At 43.5% G+C, this 21,224-nt stretch overlaps 1 protein-coding gene across 1 annotated transcript in view; it reads right to left on the bottom strand.

The window, feature by feature from the left end:
• The window catches only part of LOC126210281 (luciferin sulfotransferase-like), an 87,804-nt gene that overhangs the window by 32,601 nt on the left and 33,979 nt on the right, over nt 1-21,224 (bottom strand). The window contains exon 5 of the mRNA XM_049939478.1: nt 19,750-19,870. Within this exon, the coding sequence (XP_049795435.1) occupies nt 19,750-19,870 (121 nt within the window). The remainder of the gene's footprint in view (nt 1-19,749; nt 19,871-21,224) is intronic.

The raw sequence follows: 21,224 nt of genomic DNA, 5'->3' as shown, positions 1-21,224 counted from the left end.
CAGTATGCACTGGCTGTAGACTTTCCGCCTAAGCTACAGAGGCAGTTTAGTTCTGAACACAGAATTCGGTTTCCCAAATGAACTGCAAGTCACTTTTACCCTGTTGTTTCTTTCCTAAGATTGTTTTCATATGTCTCAAAGTTTAGCAGTTCATCAAGTATTTGTATAATTTGTTTATTAGTATCTCGGGGCCACCATACTAACTGTACACTTTGTTGGTCTTACTGTAGTTAATACTGAGGCCTGTAAAACTCTTCTCGGATTTGCAGCCGGATCTTCAAGTCGACGCAATATTTCGACAGCCCGGCTGGCCGTCATCTTCGGGTGAGAGACAAGCTGCTGCTGCTGCTGCCGAGACCCTGCCACTGTGGAGCTGGCGCCCCACACAGGCCAGCGAGAGGACAGCTGAACCTTTCTGGAGTTATGCTGACGATATCAGTCTGGCTACGCTACAAGAGGGCGCTGTGCATCACGGAGGGAAATTCCGAAAGACTGTGTTGTGCAAAGAATCGGGTCACATACTTCTTCCTCCCTGATTTGTTCCACAAAACGAGCACCACATGAAAATCAGAGAAATCGGAGCACATTCGGACCCTCACCGACAGTCATTGTTCCCACACACCACTGGCAAATGCAACAAGGAAACGGGGGACACGACGGTGCTACCACAAGTACCCTCCGCCACACACCGTAACGTGGCTTGCTGGGTACAGGTGTAGATATAGACTGCAGCAGTTCTCGTAAGCCCAACACAGGTCCCCTGCAGACCGTTATCCGAGCAGCTGGCGGACCCGCTGCAGAACCACTCGGGGAGAGTCCTTAGAAAATGTAGTCCATCAACAAAGGAGGTGGCTTACAAAACACTCGTTCGACCTATACTTGAGTATTGCTCATCAGTGTGGGATCCGTACCAGGTCGGGTTGACGGAGGAGGTAGAGGAGATCCAAAGAAGAGCGGCGCGTTTCGTCACAGGGTTATTTGGTAAGCGTGATGGCGTTACGGAGATGTTCAGCAAACTCAAGTGGCAGACTCTGCAAGAGAGGCGCTCTGCATCGCAGTGTAGCTTGCTGTCCAGGTTTCGAGAGGGTGCGTTTCTGGTTGAGGTATCGAATATATTGCTTCTCCCTACTTATACGTCCCGAGGAGATCACGAATGTAAAATTAGAGAGATTAGAGCGCGCACGGAGGCTTTCCGGCAGTCGTTCCTCCCGCGAACCATACGCGACTGGGACAGGAAAGAGGGAGGTAATGACGTAAAGTGCTCTCCGCCACACACCGTCACGTGGCTTGCGGAGTATAAATGTAGATGTAGATGTAGATGTAGATGTAATGGGTGCCCCCTGTCCCCCCCCCTGTCCCCCCCTGTCCCCCCCTGCCCCGGTGGTCACACACTGTTTGTTTGTGCCCTGGCCAGCGCCGTTCGTGGGAAGGCATTTAGTACGGTTTGTAAATACGATTTTGCCGGACAGCCGGCGTCTTCTCGAAGCGTCTGCCAGTTGAAGTTCTCTCCGGGGTCGGACAAACCGCATCGCAAGGCACGTGCTCAACAGTCAACAAAGCTACTTGGCGACTTCCCGTGTTCCCACGTAACTCGGCGCCGCAGTAGAAGTGGGAAAAACCGACCGCTTAAAACCGACAGCGGTGTTTTAGTTCTCAATAACCGACACCCTTCCCTACATGTTTGTAACAATATCAATATGGATTAGCCACAGGAGCAGTGGTAAAAGTTTTCGTTTTAATAAACTTTTTGACAAAAGGAGTAATTTTTATTCGCGAAATTTGAATTGGTTCGATATATTGCGTTCTTATGGAAAATGGGAGAAGCAACCAGTGTTATTTCAATAGCAATGGCGACAGAAACTGGCAATAAATACATAACATGATCGGTATTGCATAGCACAGACAATAATGTAGCCGTTGCCGTGCGTCGCGGCTTAAGGTACGCGCGTGCGTGCACTGTTGGAGACTTTCCCCCCCACCTCGTCTATACGGCAGTTCGTCGGACACCCGTTGTACTGGTGATTAAAATTCTTCTGGGTATTGTGCCGCGTCACTGCTAAAAACTAACAACAATAATAAACTGAAACCGACGTATCGGCCGAATTGCAACGACCTTCCTCGTGCCCTGAGGAAGGCCGTTGCAATTCGGCCGAAACGTCGGTTTTAGTTTATTATTGATGTTACTTTTTAGCAATGACGCGGCATAATACCCAGAAGAATTTTGATCACTATGACACCAGCCGCGGAAGCCTACGCTCTTATACCCGTTGTATTGTTGAGTGGCACCAGTCTTAGTCTGGAAATATTTTTCCGAAGTGACGAAGCAGTGAGCTACAAAGTCTCATTTGCTTTAAAAAATTAAAGGTTTGTCAGCCATTTCTATGAAATAATGAAAGAGGAAGGAAACAAACTATGGTAACAGCAATAAATGAAAAATTTAACAAAAATCCATTTATAGTATTTAATAGAAACAGTAGCTCATTTGCTGGCTCTGTCTGCATAACAGCCTCTATCTCCTTGAAGCCCTTGAAAGCGGACAAATTAACACGAAACACAGAGTTCTTTAATCTGAGTTCTCGCCCTTGGCACTGACTATTCGTATTGCTCAAACAGTGGTATGATACCCGATTAGAACATGATTTTCGAGCAGAGTTTCAAAAAATTATAATCAATAGGAGAGTACTGATGATTTTGTTGTAGTTTTCAACCACTTATCAGCAGTGAACGGTAGATGGAGTAATGTTTCTTTCATTTGCCTATTTAATTTGATATGTTCATTTTATGTCTCTTGAAACTGTGGGAGTCAACATTATTTCCGTCTTATTTCGATTTCTAACATTTTTACAGGAAATAATAGGAATAAAAAAATCGTTTATTTCAGAAACAGCTTATTTCGAGCGATTTTGAACGTCCGGTTGAATTGGCGTGGAAAAAAAAGCCAATATAACCGAAAAGCAGTTGCTTCAGGGATAACCAACATCCCTACACCGAAGCAGAGGACGTAATTAGTTTGTTACATGTTCCATAAACCATTTGAACATTTCTTTTACCCTGGAGAAATTATTTTAACTTAAAAACTTGCTTTGCTACCTGTCAGATATTATCGGGCAAATGGTCAAAAATTTTTGATGCTGCATATCGAACTCCTTTCTGAGCTACTGACAGCTTTGATAACGAGTCATTTTTCCCCTCTAGTGTTGTAGGTATGTACATCACTGATCCTGTCAAACTATGATGGGTCGTTTACCATGAATTTCATTAGAGAAAATGTGTACTGTGATGGGGCAGTTAAAATGCTTAGCTCCTTGTAGAGGTACCTACATGACACCCATCAGTGAACACCACACATTATTCTTACTGCTCGGTTTTATGCAATCAGTGCCATCTTCATAAATGATGACTTACTCCAGAAAATTATTACGTAAAACATTATACAGTGGAAATATGCTAAATATGTCAGGAGGTTGGTTCTATATATATATATATATATATATATATATATATATATATATATATATATATATATATATATATAGCTGATCTTAACTGTTTGAGAAGCTAAGTAACGTGCCTCTTACAATTCAAGTTTTCATCAACATAAACACCCAAAAATTCGGGATATTCTACCTATTTACTGACTCCTGCTCATGTGCTACATCAGTTCTTAGTATGACTGTTCTAAGGAACTGAATATAGCGTGTTTTCTCTAAATTTAGAAAGATTCCATTTTCTAAGAACCACTTTACATTTTTTCTGAAAAATATTATTTACCATATCTTCTGTTCTTTCCTCTCTAATGATATTTATTATAACACTAGTATCTTCTCCGAAAAGTATCAGTTATGCTTGTTGAATGTTAAGTGCAGTGTCATTGAAATGTATAAGAAACAGGTGTGGAACCAAAATTCAACACTGTGGGACTCCATTTGTGATTTCTCCCCAGTCACTAAAATTTCTACCTATCCCACGTTGTTTGAATTATTCATCGCAACTTTTTGCATTCTCTCTGTTAAGTTCCATAAAAACTTGAAGTTTTCTAAGAGAGTAACATGATTTATACAATCAAACGCCTTCGAAAGATAAAAAAATACCAACTGACGGTATTTTATTATTTAAGGATTGTAATATTTTATGAGTGAATATATAAATGGCATTCTCAGTCAAGATAACCTTCTGGAATTCAAACTGTGAAGTGCTAAATAAACTATTTCTACTTAAGTGTTAGGTGACTCTTGAGTACATTACTTTTCCGAATATTATGGAGAAAGGTGTCAGTACGAAAACTTGATGATATAACTGTTGAAGATTGTCTTGTCACTTTTATCATGAACAGGTTTAATAGTTGCATATTTTAACCAGTCTGGAAAACTCCCTGTGCCGGTGATGCGTGATTCTAAGGACATTACTTATTAATTTGGAATAACATTTCAGAATTCTGTTTGATGTTCCATCAACATCAAATGAGCTTTTGTTTTTTTTTTTTTTTTTTTTTTTTTTTTAACTTTTATCACTCCATTAAATTCACTGAACGGCATTCGTGCTACTTCTAGTAGCTTAAAGTTTTGTGAATGGAATGACATTTTTAATACTCTTGCTTCTTCAACTGAGCCAATGAATAGCATTTTTGGTGCTACATTTAGAAAGTGATTGTTAAAGGTATTCGCAAGCTGCTGATTATCAGTCGGAACATTGTCATTTAGTTTAATTGTTATGGAATCTTGTACACTGGCTGGCTGTCCTATCTCCTGTTTGACAATATCCCACATAGCTGTAATCTTACTATCCGCATAATTTACTTCTGTCACGATGTGCACACTTCTAGACGTCTTAAAGACTTACCTTAAAATACTACACTATTTTTTGCACTATGAAAGTAACGTCAGATCTAAATTTATTCTGGCATCTATATAATTACACTCTTCCTTTTACATGAGATTTCGGTTCCCTTAGTTATTCACGATTTACTTCTGGATAATTTTTTAGGAAAGGAACTCTCAAATACTGACACGAATTTACTATGGAATAAACTGAATTTTACATTACCATCTCTTTCACTCTATACCTCATCCGACGTCACTCCTTTTAACATGCAAAACTCCGCTATTAGCAAACGTCATCAGCTACTTGCCTTGAGTTGCACAGTAGTACCGCTGCGTTGCTGTCCCATGGCATACACTACCACATCAGTGCTCCATTTCTTAGGGACGATCCAGTCCCACTACGGAGCTCTGCAGCTAGACACCATGTTGAAATACCGTAGTGGGCTACTTGTTAGATACCAAGTAGTCTCATTTATTTATGTATAAATATGCAACCAGCCTTTTTTTAAATTTTTGATACGTTTTATTGTATAATAAACGTCATCAATCAACTCATAAATTTACTCACGCAGAAAATCACCATTTTAAATCACATGTATCGTCCGTCATCCAAAAAATACGTCCAGTTTCACTGTGCTGCTTCTTAGACATCATACAGCCCTACATTTGTGCCCTACGTCTAAGAAGCCATGCAGTCCTACTACACTGTCGCAGTCCTCACACGGGAAGCACCCCAGCTCGTAGGGTTACAATTGAAGCAAAATAACGTTAAAATACAGAAATCTGCTTATTCTACCACCCATCAAAGCCGTGTAACTGTAAAACACTAAATTTGTGTACAGTCGATGTCTGAAGGTTAACAAACCTAACGACCGTAGAAACGCAAGATAGTGCTTATGCTGGACCGTGTAACAGTCATTTATGAGCAGGAGATTCACAAGGGTACTAAAGGACGTATTACTCGGCAAAAAGCTAAACTTTTGCTTGTAACAGGGCGCACAGCACGGTAAAAAGAGCGAAGCACCTGGAAGACACGGTCGGTTGTCGATGCAGCTTCATAAGCGTACACACTATAGGGACGTATGTAAATGGCTGGACATTGCGGAAGATAAGGTCGCTAACAATAATCTCTATAGTCGATGACCGGTTTCGGTAATCAATGTTATCATCCTAAGATCTCGACAGACAGGTTATTGCATGTGTTTTGAAATAGCAGTGAACGTACTCTTTCTCAGGAATAGGCATGACAAACTTGTTGTTGTTGTTGTTGTTGTTGTGGTCTTCAGTCCTGAGACTGGTTTGATGCATGCTACTCCATCCTGTGCAAGCTTCTTCATCTCCCAGTACCTACTGCAGCATACATCCATCTGAATCTGCTTAGTGTATTCATCTCGTGGTCTCCCTCTACGATTTTTACCCTCCGCGCTGCCCTCCAGTACTAAATTGGTGATCCCTTGATGCCTCAGAACATGTCCTACCAACCGATCCCTTCTTCTTGTCAAGTTGTGTCACAAACTCCTCGTCTCCCCAATTCTATTCAATACCTCCTCATTAGTTACGTGATCTACCCACCTTATCTTCAGCATTCTTCTGTAGCACCACATTTCGAAAGCTTCTATTCTCTTCTGGTCTAAACTATTTATCGTCCATGTTTCACTTCCATACATGGCTAACTCCATACAAATACTGTCAGAAACGACTTCCTGACACTTAAATCAATACTCGATGTTAACAAATTTATTTTCTTCAGAAATGCTTTCCTTGCCATTGCCAGTTTACATTTTATATTCTCTCTACTTCGACCATCATCAGTTATTTTGCTTCCCAAATAGCAAAACTCCTTTACTACTTTAAGCGTCTCATTTCCTAATCTAATTCCCTCAGCATCACCCGACTTAATTCGACTACATTCCATTATCCTAGGTTTTCTTTAGTTGATGTTCATCTTATACCCTCCTTTCAAGACACTGTCCATTCCATTCAATTGCTCTTCCAAGTCCTTTGCTATCTCTGACAGAATTACAATGTCATCGGCGAACCTCAAAGTTTTTATTTCTTCTCCATGGATTTTAATACCTAGTCCTAATTTTTCTTTTGTTTCCTTTACTGCTTGCTCAATATACAGATTGAATAACACCGGGGAGAGGCTACAATTCTGTCTCACTCCCTTCCCGACCACTGCTTCCCTTTCATGCCCCTCGACTCTTATAACTGCCATCTGGTTTCTGTACAAATTGTAAATAGCCTTTCGTTCCCTGTATTTTACCCCTGCCACCATTAGAATTTGAAAGAGAGTACTCCAGTCAACACTGTCAAAAGCTTTCTCTAAGTCTACAAATGCTAGAAACGTAGGTTTACCTTTCCTCAATCTTTCTTCTAAGATAAGTCGTAGGGTCAGTATTGCCTCACGTGTTCCAACATTTCTACTGAATCCAAACTGACCTTCCCCGAGGTCGGCTTCTATCTTCTTTTCCATTCATCTGCAAAGAATTCGCGTTAGTATTTTGCAGCTGTGACTTATTAAACTGGTACCTCGGTAATTTTCACATCTGTCAACACCTGCTTTTTTTGGGATTGGAATTATTATATTCTTCTTGAAGTCTGAGGGTATTTCGCCTGTCTAATACATTTTGCTCACCAGATGGTAGAGTTTTGTCAGGACTGGGTCTCCCAAGGCCGTCAGTAGTTCCAATGGAATGTTGTCTACTCCCGGGGCCTTGTTTCGACTCAGGTCTTTCAGTGCTCTGTCGAACTCTTTACGAAGTATCATATCTCCCATATCATCTTCATCTACATCCTCTTCCATTCCCATAATATTGTCCTCAAGAACATCGCCCCTGTATAGACCCTCTATATACTCCTTCCACCTTTCTGCCTTCCCTTCTTTGCTTAGAACTGGGTTTCCATCTGAGCTCTTGATATTCATACAAGTGGTTCTCTTTTCTCCAAAGGTCTAATTTTCCTGTAGGCAGTATCTATCTTATCCCCAGTGAGATAAGCCTCTACATCCTTACATTTGTCCTCTAGCCATCCATGCTTAGCCATTTTGGACTTCCTGTCGATGACAAACTTAAAAGAACTAATACACAGTTATTGACGACATACATCTATCTTATATCAGTCACAACAGAGTATACCGTGGCATCGAGGGCACCGCTAGACTAGCACTTTTACTGCTATTTTAAGACGTATGCGGTAACGCGTCTGTCTAAATCTGATGATGGTAACTCTGATTACCGAAACCGGCCATCGAGGACTAAGATTATTTTAGCGATCTTGGGAAAGAAGTTTTTCTCCTCTAATGTATTGTCACAGATCGCCCGTTGCGGCTCAAAGTGAGCAAAGTGAGTGACCAGAGATGCAAATCTCTGTGACAGGTATGAGGGGGGCAACAGACTGCCCGAGTGTCATTCGTGCTCAGCGCTCTCATCAGCCCTGGTGGGGCACGTGAGGCATACGAACAGCATCGGCGTCGAGTGGTCGTTGGAAATGGCACGCAGATGCCGCGTACTCGTGCGAGGCAGCGTTACCAGCGGTGACAGGGTCTGGAAGGGTCCTCGTTGTGGGTCTCCACTGCGCCGACGGGTCGAAATGAGCAAACATCCAGATCTGTGGGGCGCCCCATGTTGCAGCGCGTGAGAACCTGGGGGCAGGCTGGCTCACTGTCAGCATCCCGGCCGACCGAGTCTGACCGCGACTAGGTAGGCCTGCCGCGGCGTGTTATGCACCGAGCACAAAGCAGGTGACCCCTCCACATATACGCCTGTGATTCGAGAAAAAGTAATGTATTTCCCGCAACGTTCTGTGCCGTCCCTTAAGCTGTCGGCACACGGACCGTGCTGTCCAACGTTAGCGTTGAGCGTGCCAAGTTCAACGTGCTGCTGAACGCTCAGGAACAATGCGACTTGTCCATACGGTAGGTGGGCTCCAATGTGGTATACGCGATGGCAGCGCACTCCAGCGGCAGTTGTGGGATGTTTCTAGTTCGTAAATCACACTGTTTACTCAACAGGCGCGCCTAAAATTCCGTTATCTCTATTAAAACGCCCATTTCCTCCATTGTTCGTATCCTAGTCACGTTGCTCTATATGTAATATAGAAACTTCAGTATCGGTGTACATGTTTTAAGACAAAAAGGAAAGTACCATATCCAATCAATAGGGACACAGCCTTATAAAAGTTCCGTTACAAACAGTGCGACAGAATTTTGCGATAGTTCTCCACTTAAGATAAACACTATTTTATCTTTCTCACGTTTTAGTAAAGCCCTAAGGTCATTCTTACTTGATCACTGCTCCTACCCAGTAGCAGAATCTTTAGAACATATAAATCACGGACTCAAAAGAAAAAGGATCAAAATATATTTATACAAGTAGCGCAAGTTGTCCTGTAGATTAACCCAATCGAACAAACTCATTCCTCAAAAAGAGGTGAACTTATACTTACATAGCATCAAATATTGTAGTATATACTTACAGTACACTAATAATAAAGCATCAGAACCTATTATAAACACGAATGTTAGGAAAAAAATATTTAGACTACGCGAGAGGCGAACCATCATCAGATCACGTAACTGACCACGAATCATCAACGCTACTCACTTTTTTTTTTCATTTTGTTCGTTATTAATCGTTGTGCTTGGTCGTTGCGGACGTCGCAAGACATCCTGTTCAAGTTCGGTGGTTGATCCTTCCACTCAGTTTTTTTATTACAGAGGCCAACCGGCTCTCTGACCGAACACGCTGAGCTACCGTGCCGTCTCCTAATTTATTTTGTTCGTTATAGTTCGTTGCAATTGTTCGTGGCGGACGTCCCCTGACGCCCACTGAAGTTCGTCATTGATACATTCACTCAGCTACCGTGCCGGCTAACTTCGCTATCGTGACAAGAATTTATTTATGGCATATTCTAACATGTTCCTAATTGATAAATGCTTTAACCGTAGCTATGTTACTAACTGAAATTTAATTATAACCAACTGTACCAAAAATTATGTGTTTTTGGTGGATTTTCAGTGTGTCGCTACATTCAAATGACATACTCTCATAATACGCAAGTTACAATAGTTCTTTTCCCACTAATATGATGTTTCTCATTATTTTACTGCAACAAATCACGCAGTTAACAACGGGTTTTCGAGTGATTCTCAATTTGCTGGTGCTCAGAAACGACATATATACGTATAGGCTTGAACTCAGTCCCAATATGGCGCCTCACAGCTCAATGGTGAAGGAAGATGACGTGCATGTGACGTAGGTGGCGTTGTGCCATCTCATTCGTCAACGCTCAGAATGTCTGACATGCTGGATATTGCTCTGCACGTTCGTAAAGACTCCCGAACGTGCTGTTCCACAAGAAACTCGGCACGTTTAACGCTCAGGGTTCGGATGCACGGTCCGTGTGCCGACGGCTTTAGCGTTGGTCGGAGACTGGCACGAGCTGGACAAGGGAATGCGTGGACTGCCGCTGACGCCACAGCACAGGCGGCTGCGTCTGGCGTGCTGCCGTGGACTGCCGAAGAACGGCGTCGCAGTGTGTTCAGCAGTCAACAGTGGTTCAGCGAGTATGGAGGTTCCGCTCTACCAATGTTTTCAAGAAGAGCGGCGGTGTTACTCCTGATGTGATGGTCCGGAAACCTTGAGGTACGTCCTCATCTCACGCCTGGTACTGACTGAGGGCAGTACGTCGAGACATCATGCGTCCTCGTGTGCTACCCCTCGTGCGACTGTGTTGTGGTGCCATTTTTCAACAGGACGACGGTCGTCCAGCCCCGTGGCACGTGCCTCTATGAACTTAGTGCGCGATGTTGAGCCAGCAAAACCCCTAATTCTGCCCGCAGTACAACCTGTACGGGGCTGGCTCACGCTCAACTCCGCCCTAGTGAGAGTATCCAGGATGCTGCTGTGGGCGAGCTCACCTCTGGACAGGATACGACGGCTTCGTCACACTCTACCCAACAGAATCAGTCCTTGCATCCGGTCCTGAGAGGGCGCGACGTCACACCGAAGAAGTGAAGTCACACTCTCAAGCTCTTTCTAAATTTGACTCGATTTTCTAATCACGGAAATAACATCGCATACCTTCCCAACGCGCGAAGCTTCACTTCATTTCCTCCTCCGCTTCCGGGTGCTTCGTTTTTACGAGGGTAATCCCAAAAGTAAGGTCTCCTATTTTTTTATAAGTACAGAAACCTATTTGTGTGGCAGTTGGTCACACTGTTATGAAGAGTGCTTCACACGCTGTGTGTAACATGCGCACGCCGCGCTGAGGCGCTCAGTCTTGGCTCGGCAGCCGTTGAGAATGGAGCTCCCGTTGGATGTTACCGCCAAGTGCGAATTGCGCGCAGTTATCCGGTTTTTGAACGCAAAGGGCAATGCGCCGATTCAGGTCCATCGCCAATTGACGGAAGTGCGTGGTGAGTCGTGCACGGATGTCAAAAATGTCCGTAAGTGGTGTAGAGTTTGCAGCTGGTCGGACCGAAATTCACGACGAACAAAGGCGCGGGAGACCGTCAATTTCTGAGGAGACAGTGTTGAAGGTTGAGCAAAGCATCCGTGGAGATCGGCAGATCACCCTGGATGATCTCTTCACGTTGGTTCCTGAGACTTCCCGAAGCGCCGCTCACAGAATTTTAACAGAAACATTGAACTACCGGAAGGTGTGCACAAGGTGGGAGCCACGCGTGCCGACTGAGGACCACACGCGGCAACGAGCTGATGCTTCCCGCGCATTTCTTCACCACCTTGCAGCCGAACAGGACAACTTTCTGGACTGGTTAGAAGAACATTTCGCCGGAAAGCGATTCAGCTCCGACGACGAGGAGAAAGAAGAGCTTCATAACTTTCTGAACAGCATGGCGGCGAGCTGGTATGACATGGGCATACAGAAACTGCCACAGCGTCTACAAAAATTCATCGACGGAAATGGTGATTATGTCGAAGCTGTAAATTGATGCAAACCATTGTAGAAATAAACAGGTCTATGTGCTTATAAGAAAATAGGAGACCTTACTTTTGGCATTACACTCGTATTTTTCGGACGGTGTATGTCCACACATGCTGTACCTACAGGGTCAGAGTCCCCAAAACAGAAGTTGCGGAATGGTGAATCTGCTTGCAGAGATGCGCACAGTGTGGTCACTGCTGTGTCTGTTGGTAGCGGACCACTGGACTGCGGGTACACTGGACACGGTGCAGCGTCTCCACACGTCGCTCTCGTGCAGTGTGCACCCGCAGCTCCGTCCAGCGGCGATAACCACTTCGTCGAAAGTCCGCATTTCGGCGTCCGTGACAAATATGGGGTGACCTTACAACAACGCACCAACTTTTGTTTTGGGAAGACTGGCAACAATGAAAGAAGCTTTTCTGAAAAAAGGAAATATATCACGATTTACTATAAATTTTAGTGTTAGGAACTCTTTTCTGAGGTGTAGCCTTCTACAGAAGTGACACGTGGACGATAAACAGACTAGACAAGAACAGGACAGAAGCTTTTGATATCTGCTGCTACACACGAACGCAGAGGGTTCAGTGCGTGGATCGGATTACGAACCAACAGGTGTTGGATCGAATCGGGAAGAAACGAAATTTGTGGCAAAACTCGACTAAATGAACAGATAGAGCAAGAAATTTTCATTTTGCTAATGGAAGGAAATGAGGCGGTTAGGAAGTGTAGGCAGAGTCCAAGGTTGGGTGTGCGGGGTGTTTTCGTCAGAGCGTGCAAAAACGTAAGAGGACGTACAGAATTCTCCACTGGACAGTTTGAGGTAGCCAACCTGGAGTCGGAGAAACCAGCTTGAGGAGATACGTATGTAAACTTGTCTACCGCTTTGTCTAACGATGGTACTGTCCACCTTACTTACAACTAACATGCGCACAGGTTTACATGTACTGTGCTGTTTATTTACATGTATTTTTTTATCTCCTGCTAGGAAACAAGGAGACGTGCCCTATTACTAGGAAGTCATGATGCAGGTGTTGTTTACTTTACTTCCCCATAGGATGGCTCTGTTGAATCGTATTTACATTGTTCCATGTCAGAAATGTGGTGCTACAGAAGAATGCTGAAGATTAGATGGGTAGATCACATAGCTAATGAGGAGGTATTGGATAGAATTGGGAAGAAAAGAAATTTGTGGCACAACTTGACTAGAAAAAGGGATCGGTTGGTAGGACATGTTCTGACACATCAAAGGATCACTAATTTAGTATTGGAGGGCAGTGTGGAGGGTAAAGATCGTAGAGGGAGACCAAGAGATGAGTACACTAAACAGATTCAGAAGGATGTAGGTTGCAGTAGGTACTGGGAGATGAAGAAGCTTGCACAGGATAGAGTAGCATGGAGAGCTGCATCAAACCAGTCTCTGTACTGAAGACCACTACAAACAACGACAAACATGTCAGAACGTGCTACAAATCGACAGACCCTTTCATTACTCTATGGGATTCAGATACGTACAGCACAATACGATGGAGCAGTACCGGTACTGTCTCGCAGCACTCACTGACATGCTCCTTGTGTGTGGGGAGGTACGTTGCAATGCCCTCGCTGCTGAAAGGCTGTACAGGGAACGATTTCCTAGCAGGCATCATCCGTCACGACGAGTGTTTATTTCTCTCGACTCACGAATGCGGCAGACTGGTTCTACATCTACATCTACATCGATACTCTGCAAATCACATTTAAGTGCCTGACAGAGGGTTCATCGAACCACCTTCACAATTCTCTATTATTCCAATGTCGTGTAGCGCGCGGAAAGAATGAACACCTATATCTTTCCGTACGAGCTCTTGTAAGGCCGGTATTACACTATCAAATTTCTTTTTCAAAGATTTGATCAAAGATATGATCCAATATTCCGTCCAATATATTTGACAAAGATCTTTGACGTAGCGCTAGAAGGGGTATTACATTGTCATCAAATTTTTCGTCAAAGTTCAAGATGGCTGACAACTTGTTATTAACCGCAGCAGTTCTACGTACCCCAATTGCATTGTGTGCACATGCGGAAAAGAAGTGGGGGGAAAAATGGAACCATACATACGAGGTTGACAGTCTTAAAAGTCCTGGGATTACAACTTGATAATAAATTCAGTTGGGAGCAGCACACCACAGAACTGCAGAAAGGCCTTAACAAATCTGTATTTGCAATTCGAGTGTTAGCAGACATAGGCAACATAAAAATGAAAAAGCTTGCATACTTTGCCTACTTTCATTCCATAGTGTCATATGGGATAATATTTTGGGGTAAATCTTGAAGTCAAACAAAAGTTTTCAGAGTCCAAAATCGTGTAATACGTATTATTTGTGGAGTAAATTCACGGACGTCCTACAGAAACCTCTTCAAAGAACTGGATATACTAACTACTGCCTCTCAGTATATTTACTTCTTAATGAAATTTGTCGTAAATAATATATCTCTTTTTCCAACAAACAACTCAGTTCATACATACAATACCAGGAACAAAAATGATCTGCACAAGGACTTAAAAGCACTTACTATAGTTCAAAAAGGGGTCCACTACTCAGGAACACTCATCTTCAATAATTTGCCAGGAAACATAAAAAATTTAGTTAGAAATAAAGATCAGTTTAAAAGGAGCCTGAAAAACTTACTACTGGCAAACTCCTTCTACTCCATTGGCGAAATTTTTAATAGAAACAAATGGTGTATTGTATTTATTCATACTATTAGTATTGTTATTTCAGCTTTAAAAAAATCGACATGTTGCACATCCACGAGGATCTCCTCAGCACGGATCTATGGAACGAAAAACTAATCTAATCTGGGTGAAGCCGTGGGTTTTACGACGACACGATAAAAGCATTCAACAAAACTTGTTACATGAGCTTACAGTGGAAGACGTCAAGTCGTATATCAATTACTTAAGAATGGATGAGCATACATTTCTGTATGTGCTCAATGGAGTGTATCCTCATATCACAAAGCACAATATTCACTTAAGAACTGCTACATCTTCAGAAGACAGGCTCACTGTAACACTCCGATTCCTTGCTACAGGAGAGGGTTATGTTAGGTTAAGTTAGGTTAGGTCTCCAATCTTCTTAATCTATTTTTGTATTCAGGGTGCCTCACGTTGTAAAGCGCCTCATTAGCTTCAGACATCTCTATTAATTTTGTAGTTGTCGGCACACACCAATTGTATTTACCGGCAATGGTTATAAAAACACTACAGACGACAGAACGCTGCAGCGATGCTAGCGCTCCATGTGGTAACATGTCACATAGCAATGAATAGAAGACAAGCGATTTCTTTGATCAAATATACAGCGAGGCCCTAGATTTGATCAAATATTGGACGACATTTGACAAAGTCCCTATTACACTATCAAATATCTTTGACAAAGATATTGGATAAAGACATTGGACAAAGAAATTTGATAGTGTAATACCGGCCTAAGTAAGCTGTATAGGTTTTTTATTGGTAACGCCACGTAGCGCTCTGTATGAAAATCACTGGCTGTGCTGTGTGCAGTCTGTGGCTGGTTTGCATTGTTGTTGGCTATTGTAGTGTTTGACAGTTAGATGTTAACAGTGCGTAGCGTTGCGCAGTTGGAGGTGAGCCGCCAGCAGTGGTGGATGTGAGGAGAGAGATGGCAGAATTTTGAGATATTAAGATGAGCGGACGATCTGGACGTGTGTCCATCAGAAAGAGAAAATTTGTAATATTGGATATCATGGATTGATATATATATATATATATATATATATATATATATATATATATATATATATATTATGACTTTTGAACACTATTAAGGTAAATACATTGCTTGTTCTCTATGAAACTTTCATTTGCTAACTATGCCTATCAGTAGTTAGTGCCTTCAGTAGTTTGAATTTTATTTAGCTGGCTGTAGTGGCGCTCGCTGTATTGCAGTAGTTCTAGTAACGAAGATTTTTGTGAGGTAAGTGATTTGTGAAACGTATAGGTTAATGTTAGTCAGGGCCATTCTTTTGTAAGGATTATTGAAAGTGAGATTGCGTTGCGCTAAAAATATTGTGTGTCAGTTTAGTGTTGATAAGAATAGGTAAAGAGCGAAATGTCTGAGTACGTTCAGTTCTGCTCAGCTGTTTGAAAATCAAATAATGTGAGAGGTTTATCAGCACAGTAATTCATCAATTTTTCTAAGGGGACGTTACACACTAATTTCCCTTATTTTATCGTGATGATCGTTCTTCCCTATGTAAGTCGGTGTCAACAAAATATTTTCGCATTTCGAGCAGAAAGTTGGTGATTCGAAAGAAGAAACGAGGTAGCTGGCAACATGAGCACCACTCGCTCACCCGATCTTGAAGAGGAGGTGCCGGAACATGTTGTAGCGGACCCCACTACGAGGGCTCGTCGTATTGCAGGTAAAACGGGCGCTGCACGTACTAGGGCACGCCGAGTACTCCACGAACAACAGTTACACCCGTATCACCCACAACGAGTCCATTCACTGACTGTGACTGACTTTTCACCAAGGACGGCGTTGTGTCAGGTTGCTGCAACAACGGGCTCGCCGAAGAGATTTCCTCCAAACCGTGCTGTTTACTGACGAGGCCTCATTTGATGGTAATGGTATTTCGAACAGCACGAATAGCAATGCGTGGGATGAGGAAAACAGTCACCCTCTAGCAGAGTCACACCATCATTCTACGTTTTGCGCCGCGCGGGATTAGCCGAGCGGTCTCGGCGCTGCAGCCATGGACTGTGCGGCTGGTCCCGGCGGAGGTTCGAGTCCTCCCTCGGCCATGGGTGTGTGTGTTTGTCCTCGGGATAATTTAGGCTAAGTAGTGTGTAAGTTTAGGGAGTGATGACCTTAGCAGTTAAGTTCCATAAGATTTCACACACATCTGAACATGTGCTGCTGTTAATATCTGGGCTGGCACGGTACGCGACACTCTCACTGGGCCATATCTTCTGCCCGGCCGTCCCAGTGGCCGCTCGTACTTGACGTTCGTGCCAAGAGGTCCACCTCAATTGTTGGAGAGCGAACCCTTGGCCGTTCGTGAGACGGTGTGGGTATAACACGACGGAGCACCGCCTCACTTCAGTGTGGATGTCCGCAACCATCTCATTGCTGTATTTCCTGACCGCTGGATTGGAAAGGAGGTGCTATTCCACGGCTTGCGAGGACTCCTGACCTGAATCCCCTCCATTACTTCCTATGGGGATATCTAAAGTCACTCGTGTATGGGACCCCTGTGGATACGGAGATGGAATTAGTTGCCAGAATTGTAGCTGCGTCTGATGTAATTGGAAACAGACCAGGGATATTTGTCAGGGTGCGTCAGAACCTCGTTCGCCGATTTCGTGCTTTCATTGAGGTTGACGGTCGTCAGTTTCGGCACATTTTGTAAGATGCAGTACAAATGGTAAATTCATTGTGCCAGTGATGGTATTTGAAGTTAACTGTAACTAATGTAAATAAGAAAGCACACAGTAATGCGATTTTATTCCTATTATCCCTCGAAACTGGCATGTTCCCTGCCTGACATTGCACGCTGTCACGGACACACCCTGTATAGGCAGGGTCAAGTGAATGTGGGATGCGTAGCTACTCAGAGGTGAAGAGGCTTGCACAGGATAGAGTGGTGTGGACAGCAGCACCAAACCGGTCTTCGGGCTGAAGATCACAACAAGTGCTGCAAAAAGTGTAATTCCTTCAATAAACATAACACATCAAAAGAAGTCAGCAGCCAGGGTAGAGCATACTAAGGTTTTGGGTGTACATATAGATGAGGATCTTAATTGGAAAATTCATATTTTGGATCTCCTAAAGCGACTAGGTCCAGCATCTTTTGCAATCAGAATAATTGCCAATTTTGAGGATGTAGAAATTAGTAAGCTAACATACTTTGCATACTTCCACTCTTTGATGTCATACGGAATAATATTCTGAAGCAACTCAACACTTAGGCAAAAGGTGTTCACTGCTAAAAAGAAAGTAGTTAGAATAATGTGTGAGGTTCATAGTCGCTCATCTTGTATGGCTCAAATTGCTTTGAGCACTATGGGACTTAACTTCTAAGGTCATCAGTCCCTTAGAACTTAGAACTACTTAAACCTAACTAATCTAAGGAAATCACACACATCCATGCCCGAGGCAGGATTCGAACCTGCGACCGTAGCGGTCACGCGTTTCCAGACTGTAGCGCCTTTAACCGCTTGGCCACCCCGCTCATCTTGTATGCATCTGTTTAAAAGGTTAGGAATTCTTACAACTGCTGCACAGTACATTTACTCAGTAATGAAATTTTTTCTCAACAACATGGGCCAGTTTAAAATCAACAGCAATATTCATGATTACAATACTAGAAAAAAGAAAGACCTACACTATCCTTTACTTAACCTATCTTTGGCACAGAAAGGGGTAAAATATGCTGCTATAAAACTTTTTGATAAATTACCAGATGAAATAAAATGTCGGACAGACAGCAGTAATAGTTTCAAAAACAAATTGAAATCGTACCTCCTCGACAACTCTTTCTATACCATAGATGAATTCTTGAATATGAGTAAATAAATCTGGAGGGGGAAAAAAATACCTTGTTTCCTGTGCGCATTTCTTGTGCATTTGACACGTTCCACATCATAACGGTTTTCCGTGCTGTTGATCACTAGAACACGTAACTAACTAACAACGATTTGAAATATGATACAGAGTAATGGAAAATGAACGTGACAGAAAGAAAGTATTCCTGTGACAGCAGTAATGAGTTTATTTCAGAAATATACATATAGACTGAAAGGTTAACTGTTACTGCTGCTATGGACATTCACAGATGTTCGGTATGTGCTCCATTTGTGGCACGGGAGATGTCTGTCTGGCGTTGCATTTCCTACCAGGTCCGTTTGAACGTAGCCCGACCAACGGACTTAACCCCGCCGACTGTACGGTGCTTTAACTGTTGTTCAGTCCTGCGGAAATAGGGGTACGGAAACCATATGCTAGACATTCTCAAAACAAAAGAACCACTGGTGTAGTGTACGAGGTTATGCCAACGTGACGAGGGTCCGTCCTGCTGCAAAACTAAGTACCTTTTCTGTCAGCTGAAGCATCGACGAGACAGAAAGCATACCGAGAAAGGCTATGCTTGTAACGGTAGGTTCCGCGAAGGAGGAAGAACCAAAGACTCTGTGGTTTATTAGCGCGTAGAAAACATTAAGCTTCAGAGACTCACGTTCAGCTTCCAGAGAGGGATGCGGCATTACAAATTATGCTCTTTCACTTTGTCACTTCAGTGAAATGTGGCTTCGGCAGGAAACACAAGTCTGTCTGCGAAACCGTCCGCCTCCAAACGTGCTTGAAAGTCTGTCCATAGTTTTCTCCGTTTCAGTTTATCGGCTGCTTTTAGCGGTTGCGCCATTTGAGTTCTGTTAAGCCTCGAACTGCAGAAGCTTGCGCAACACACGCCACATTGTCGACTGCGACACGTCCACTTCCCCGCTGGCACGACTCATGAGCTTTCTGGAGTTTCTTTCTCAGATCGTGTGAATGTTTTCCACCACTTCATTCTCGACTGGTGGCCATCCTGCGGTTATTCTTCTTGCGTACACATCTTGACGGTGTGGTGCCACTTCATCGAACTCGGCCCGAAAATATATTTCAACAAGGATTACTGATGATATTTTTTGCTTATTCTATGACATCGTACGCCTCTTCTATCGCGGATGCCACCATTTTGAATACTAACGCCAGCGATGAACAACAACGGCGACTTTCCATTGCCTCATTGTTGCCAAACTAAGCTGTAAGAGCTAACCTTGCAGTGTATCTGGGTATTCCCGATATAAAGCCGTTACTGCAGTCACAGGAACACTCTCTTTTTGTCCCATACTATTTGAATCATCCTCCACAGTACTTAATTTCATCGCTGCTGTTTAAGAGGACGTGTCGGGGATTCCACTTCACTTACCAGAGTCGGAGAGGAAACACTCGAGGAACTCGTCCAGCGAGAGTTTGAGTCCGTGGATGAGGCAGTTGTGGTAGTAGAACGAGGTGGCGGCGTCTTTCGGACTTCTGGCGACGTATATGATCTGCAAAACAGGCGACACCGCGACTTCACTCCGGCGCCTGGCAGCGGCGCATGTAGCACTCGTGCCGCGACTCTCCATAAGGGTCAGTCAAACGAAAACGAGACACGTGGAAAAAAAGTAAGTAGGCTGTTTATTGTTTCAAAAGTAATCGCAATAGCTGTTAGTACATCTATCTCTCTGTCAGACAAGACGGCCAGTCCCTTTGTAGATAAATATTTGCGGTTGCTACGGTAGCATGATTGTACCGAGGCGTACACCTCTTCGTCCGAAGCAAATACACGGCCACGAATGTCTTTTCTCAGGGCTCCAAAAGTACGGAAATCGTATGGGGAAATATCGTGACACTAAGTTGGTTCAAATGGTTCAAAATGGCTCTGATCACTATGGGACTTAACACCTGAGGTCATCAGTCCCCTAGAACTTAGAACTACTTAAACCTAACTAAACTAAGGACATCACACACGTCCATGCCCGAGGCAGGATTCGAACCTGCGACCGTAGCGGTCGCGTGGTTCCAGACTGAAGTGCCTAGAACCGCTCGGCCACAACGGCCGGCTGACACTAAGTTGACAAGGTTGGTTCGTGTACGCCGCTGAAGAATCGCTGGGAAGCCAGTACACATCCTCCATACTATCCGGATCACTCGCCGTGCGATTTCCATACTTCTGGAGTCCTGAAAGAAGACGTTCGTGGTCCTCAAGTTGCTTCGGACGAATACGTACACGCCTAGGTACAGTCATGTTTCCATAGGCAATAGCAAAAATTTTCCACGTGAAGGTATTGACCATAACTCACAGTGGGTTACAAGTATTAACACATACGGCGATTACTTTTGAAATGACAAATAGTTCTTTCCGTCTGTTTCGTTTTCGTTGGACTGCCCCTTATATGTGTACATTACTTGCATCTACATATATACAAGTATGCGACAAAACTCATGGGTTAGCAACATGCACATATACAGATGGCGGCAGTATAGAGTAGACAAACTACACTGAAGCGCGAAAGAAACTGGTATAGACATGCGTACTCAAATACAGAGACATGTAAACAGGCAGATACTGTGCTGCGGTCGGCAACGCCTATATAGGACAAGTGTGTGCCGCAGTTGTTAGATCGGTTATTGATGCTACAAAGGCAGGTTATCAAGATTTAACTGAGTTTAAACGTGCTGCTATAGTCTGTGAATGAGGGATGGGAAGCAGCATCTCCGAGGTAGCCACGAAGTGGGAATTTTCCCGTACGGCAATTTCACAATTGTACCCTGAATATCAGAAATCCCGTAAAACATCAAATCTCCGACATCGCTGCGGCCGGAAAAAGATCCTGCAAGAGAATCGTTCAACGTGACAGA

Source organism: Schistocerca nitens, chromosome 10, assembly GCF_023898315.1.
Source record: "Schistocerca nitens isolate TAMUIC-IGC-003100 chromosome 10, iqSchNite1.1, whole genome shotgun sequence".
NCBI classification, from domain to species: domain Eukaryota; kingdom Metazoa; phylum Arthropoda; class Insecta; order Orthoptera; family Acrididae; genus Schistocerca; species Schistocerca nitens.
The sequence above is the reverse complement of the archived record's forward strand: the minus strand, read 5'-3'. Positions and strand labels throughout refer to the sequence as shown.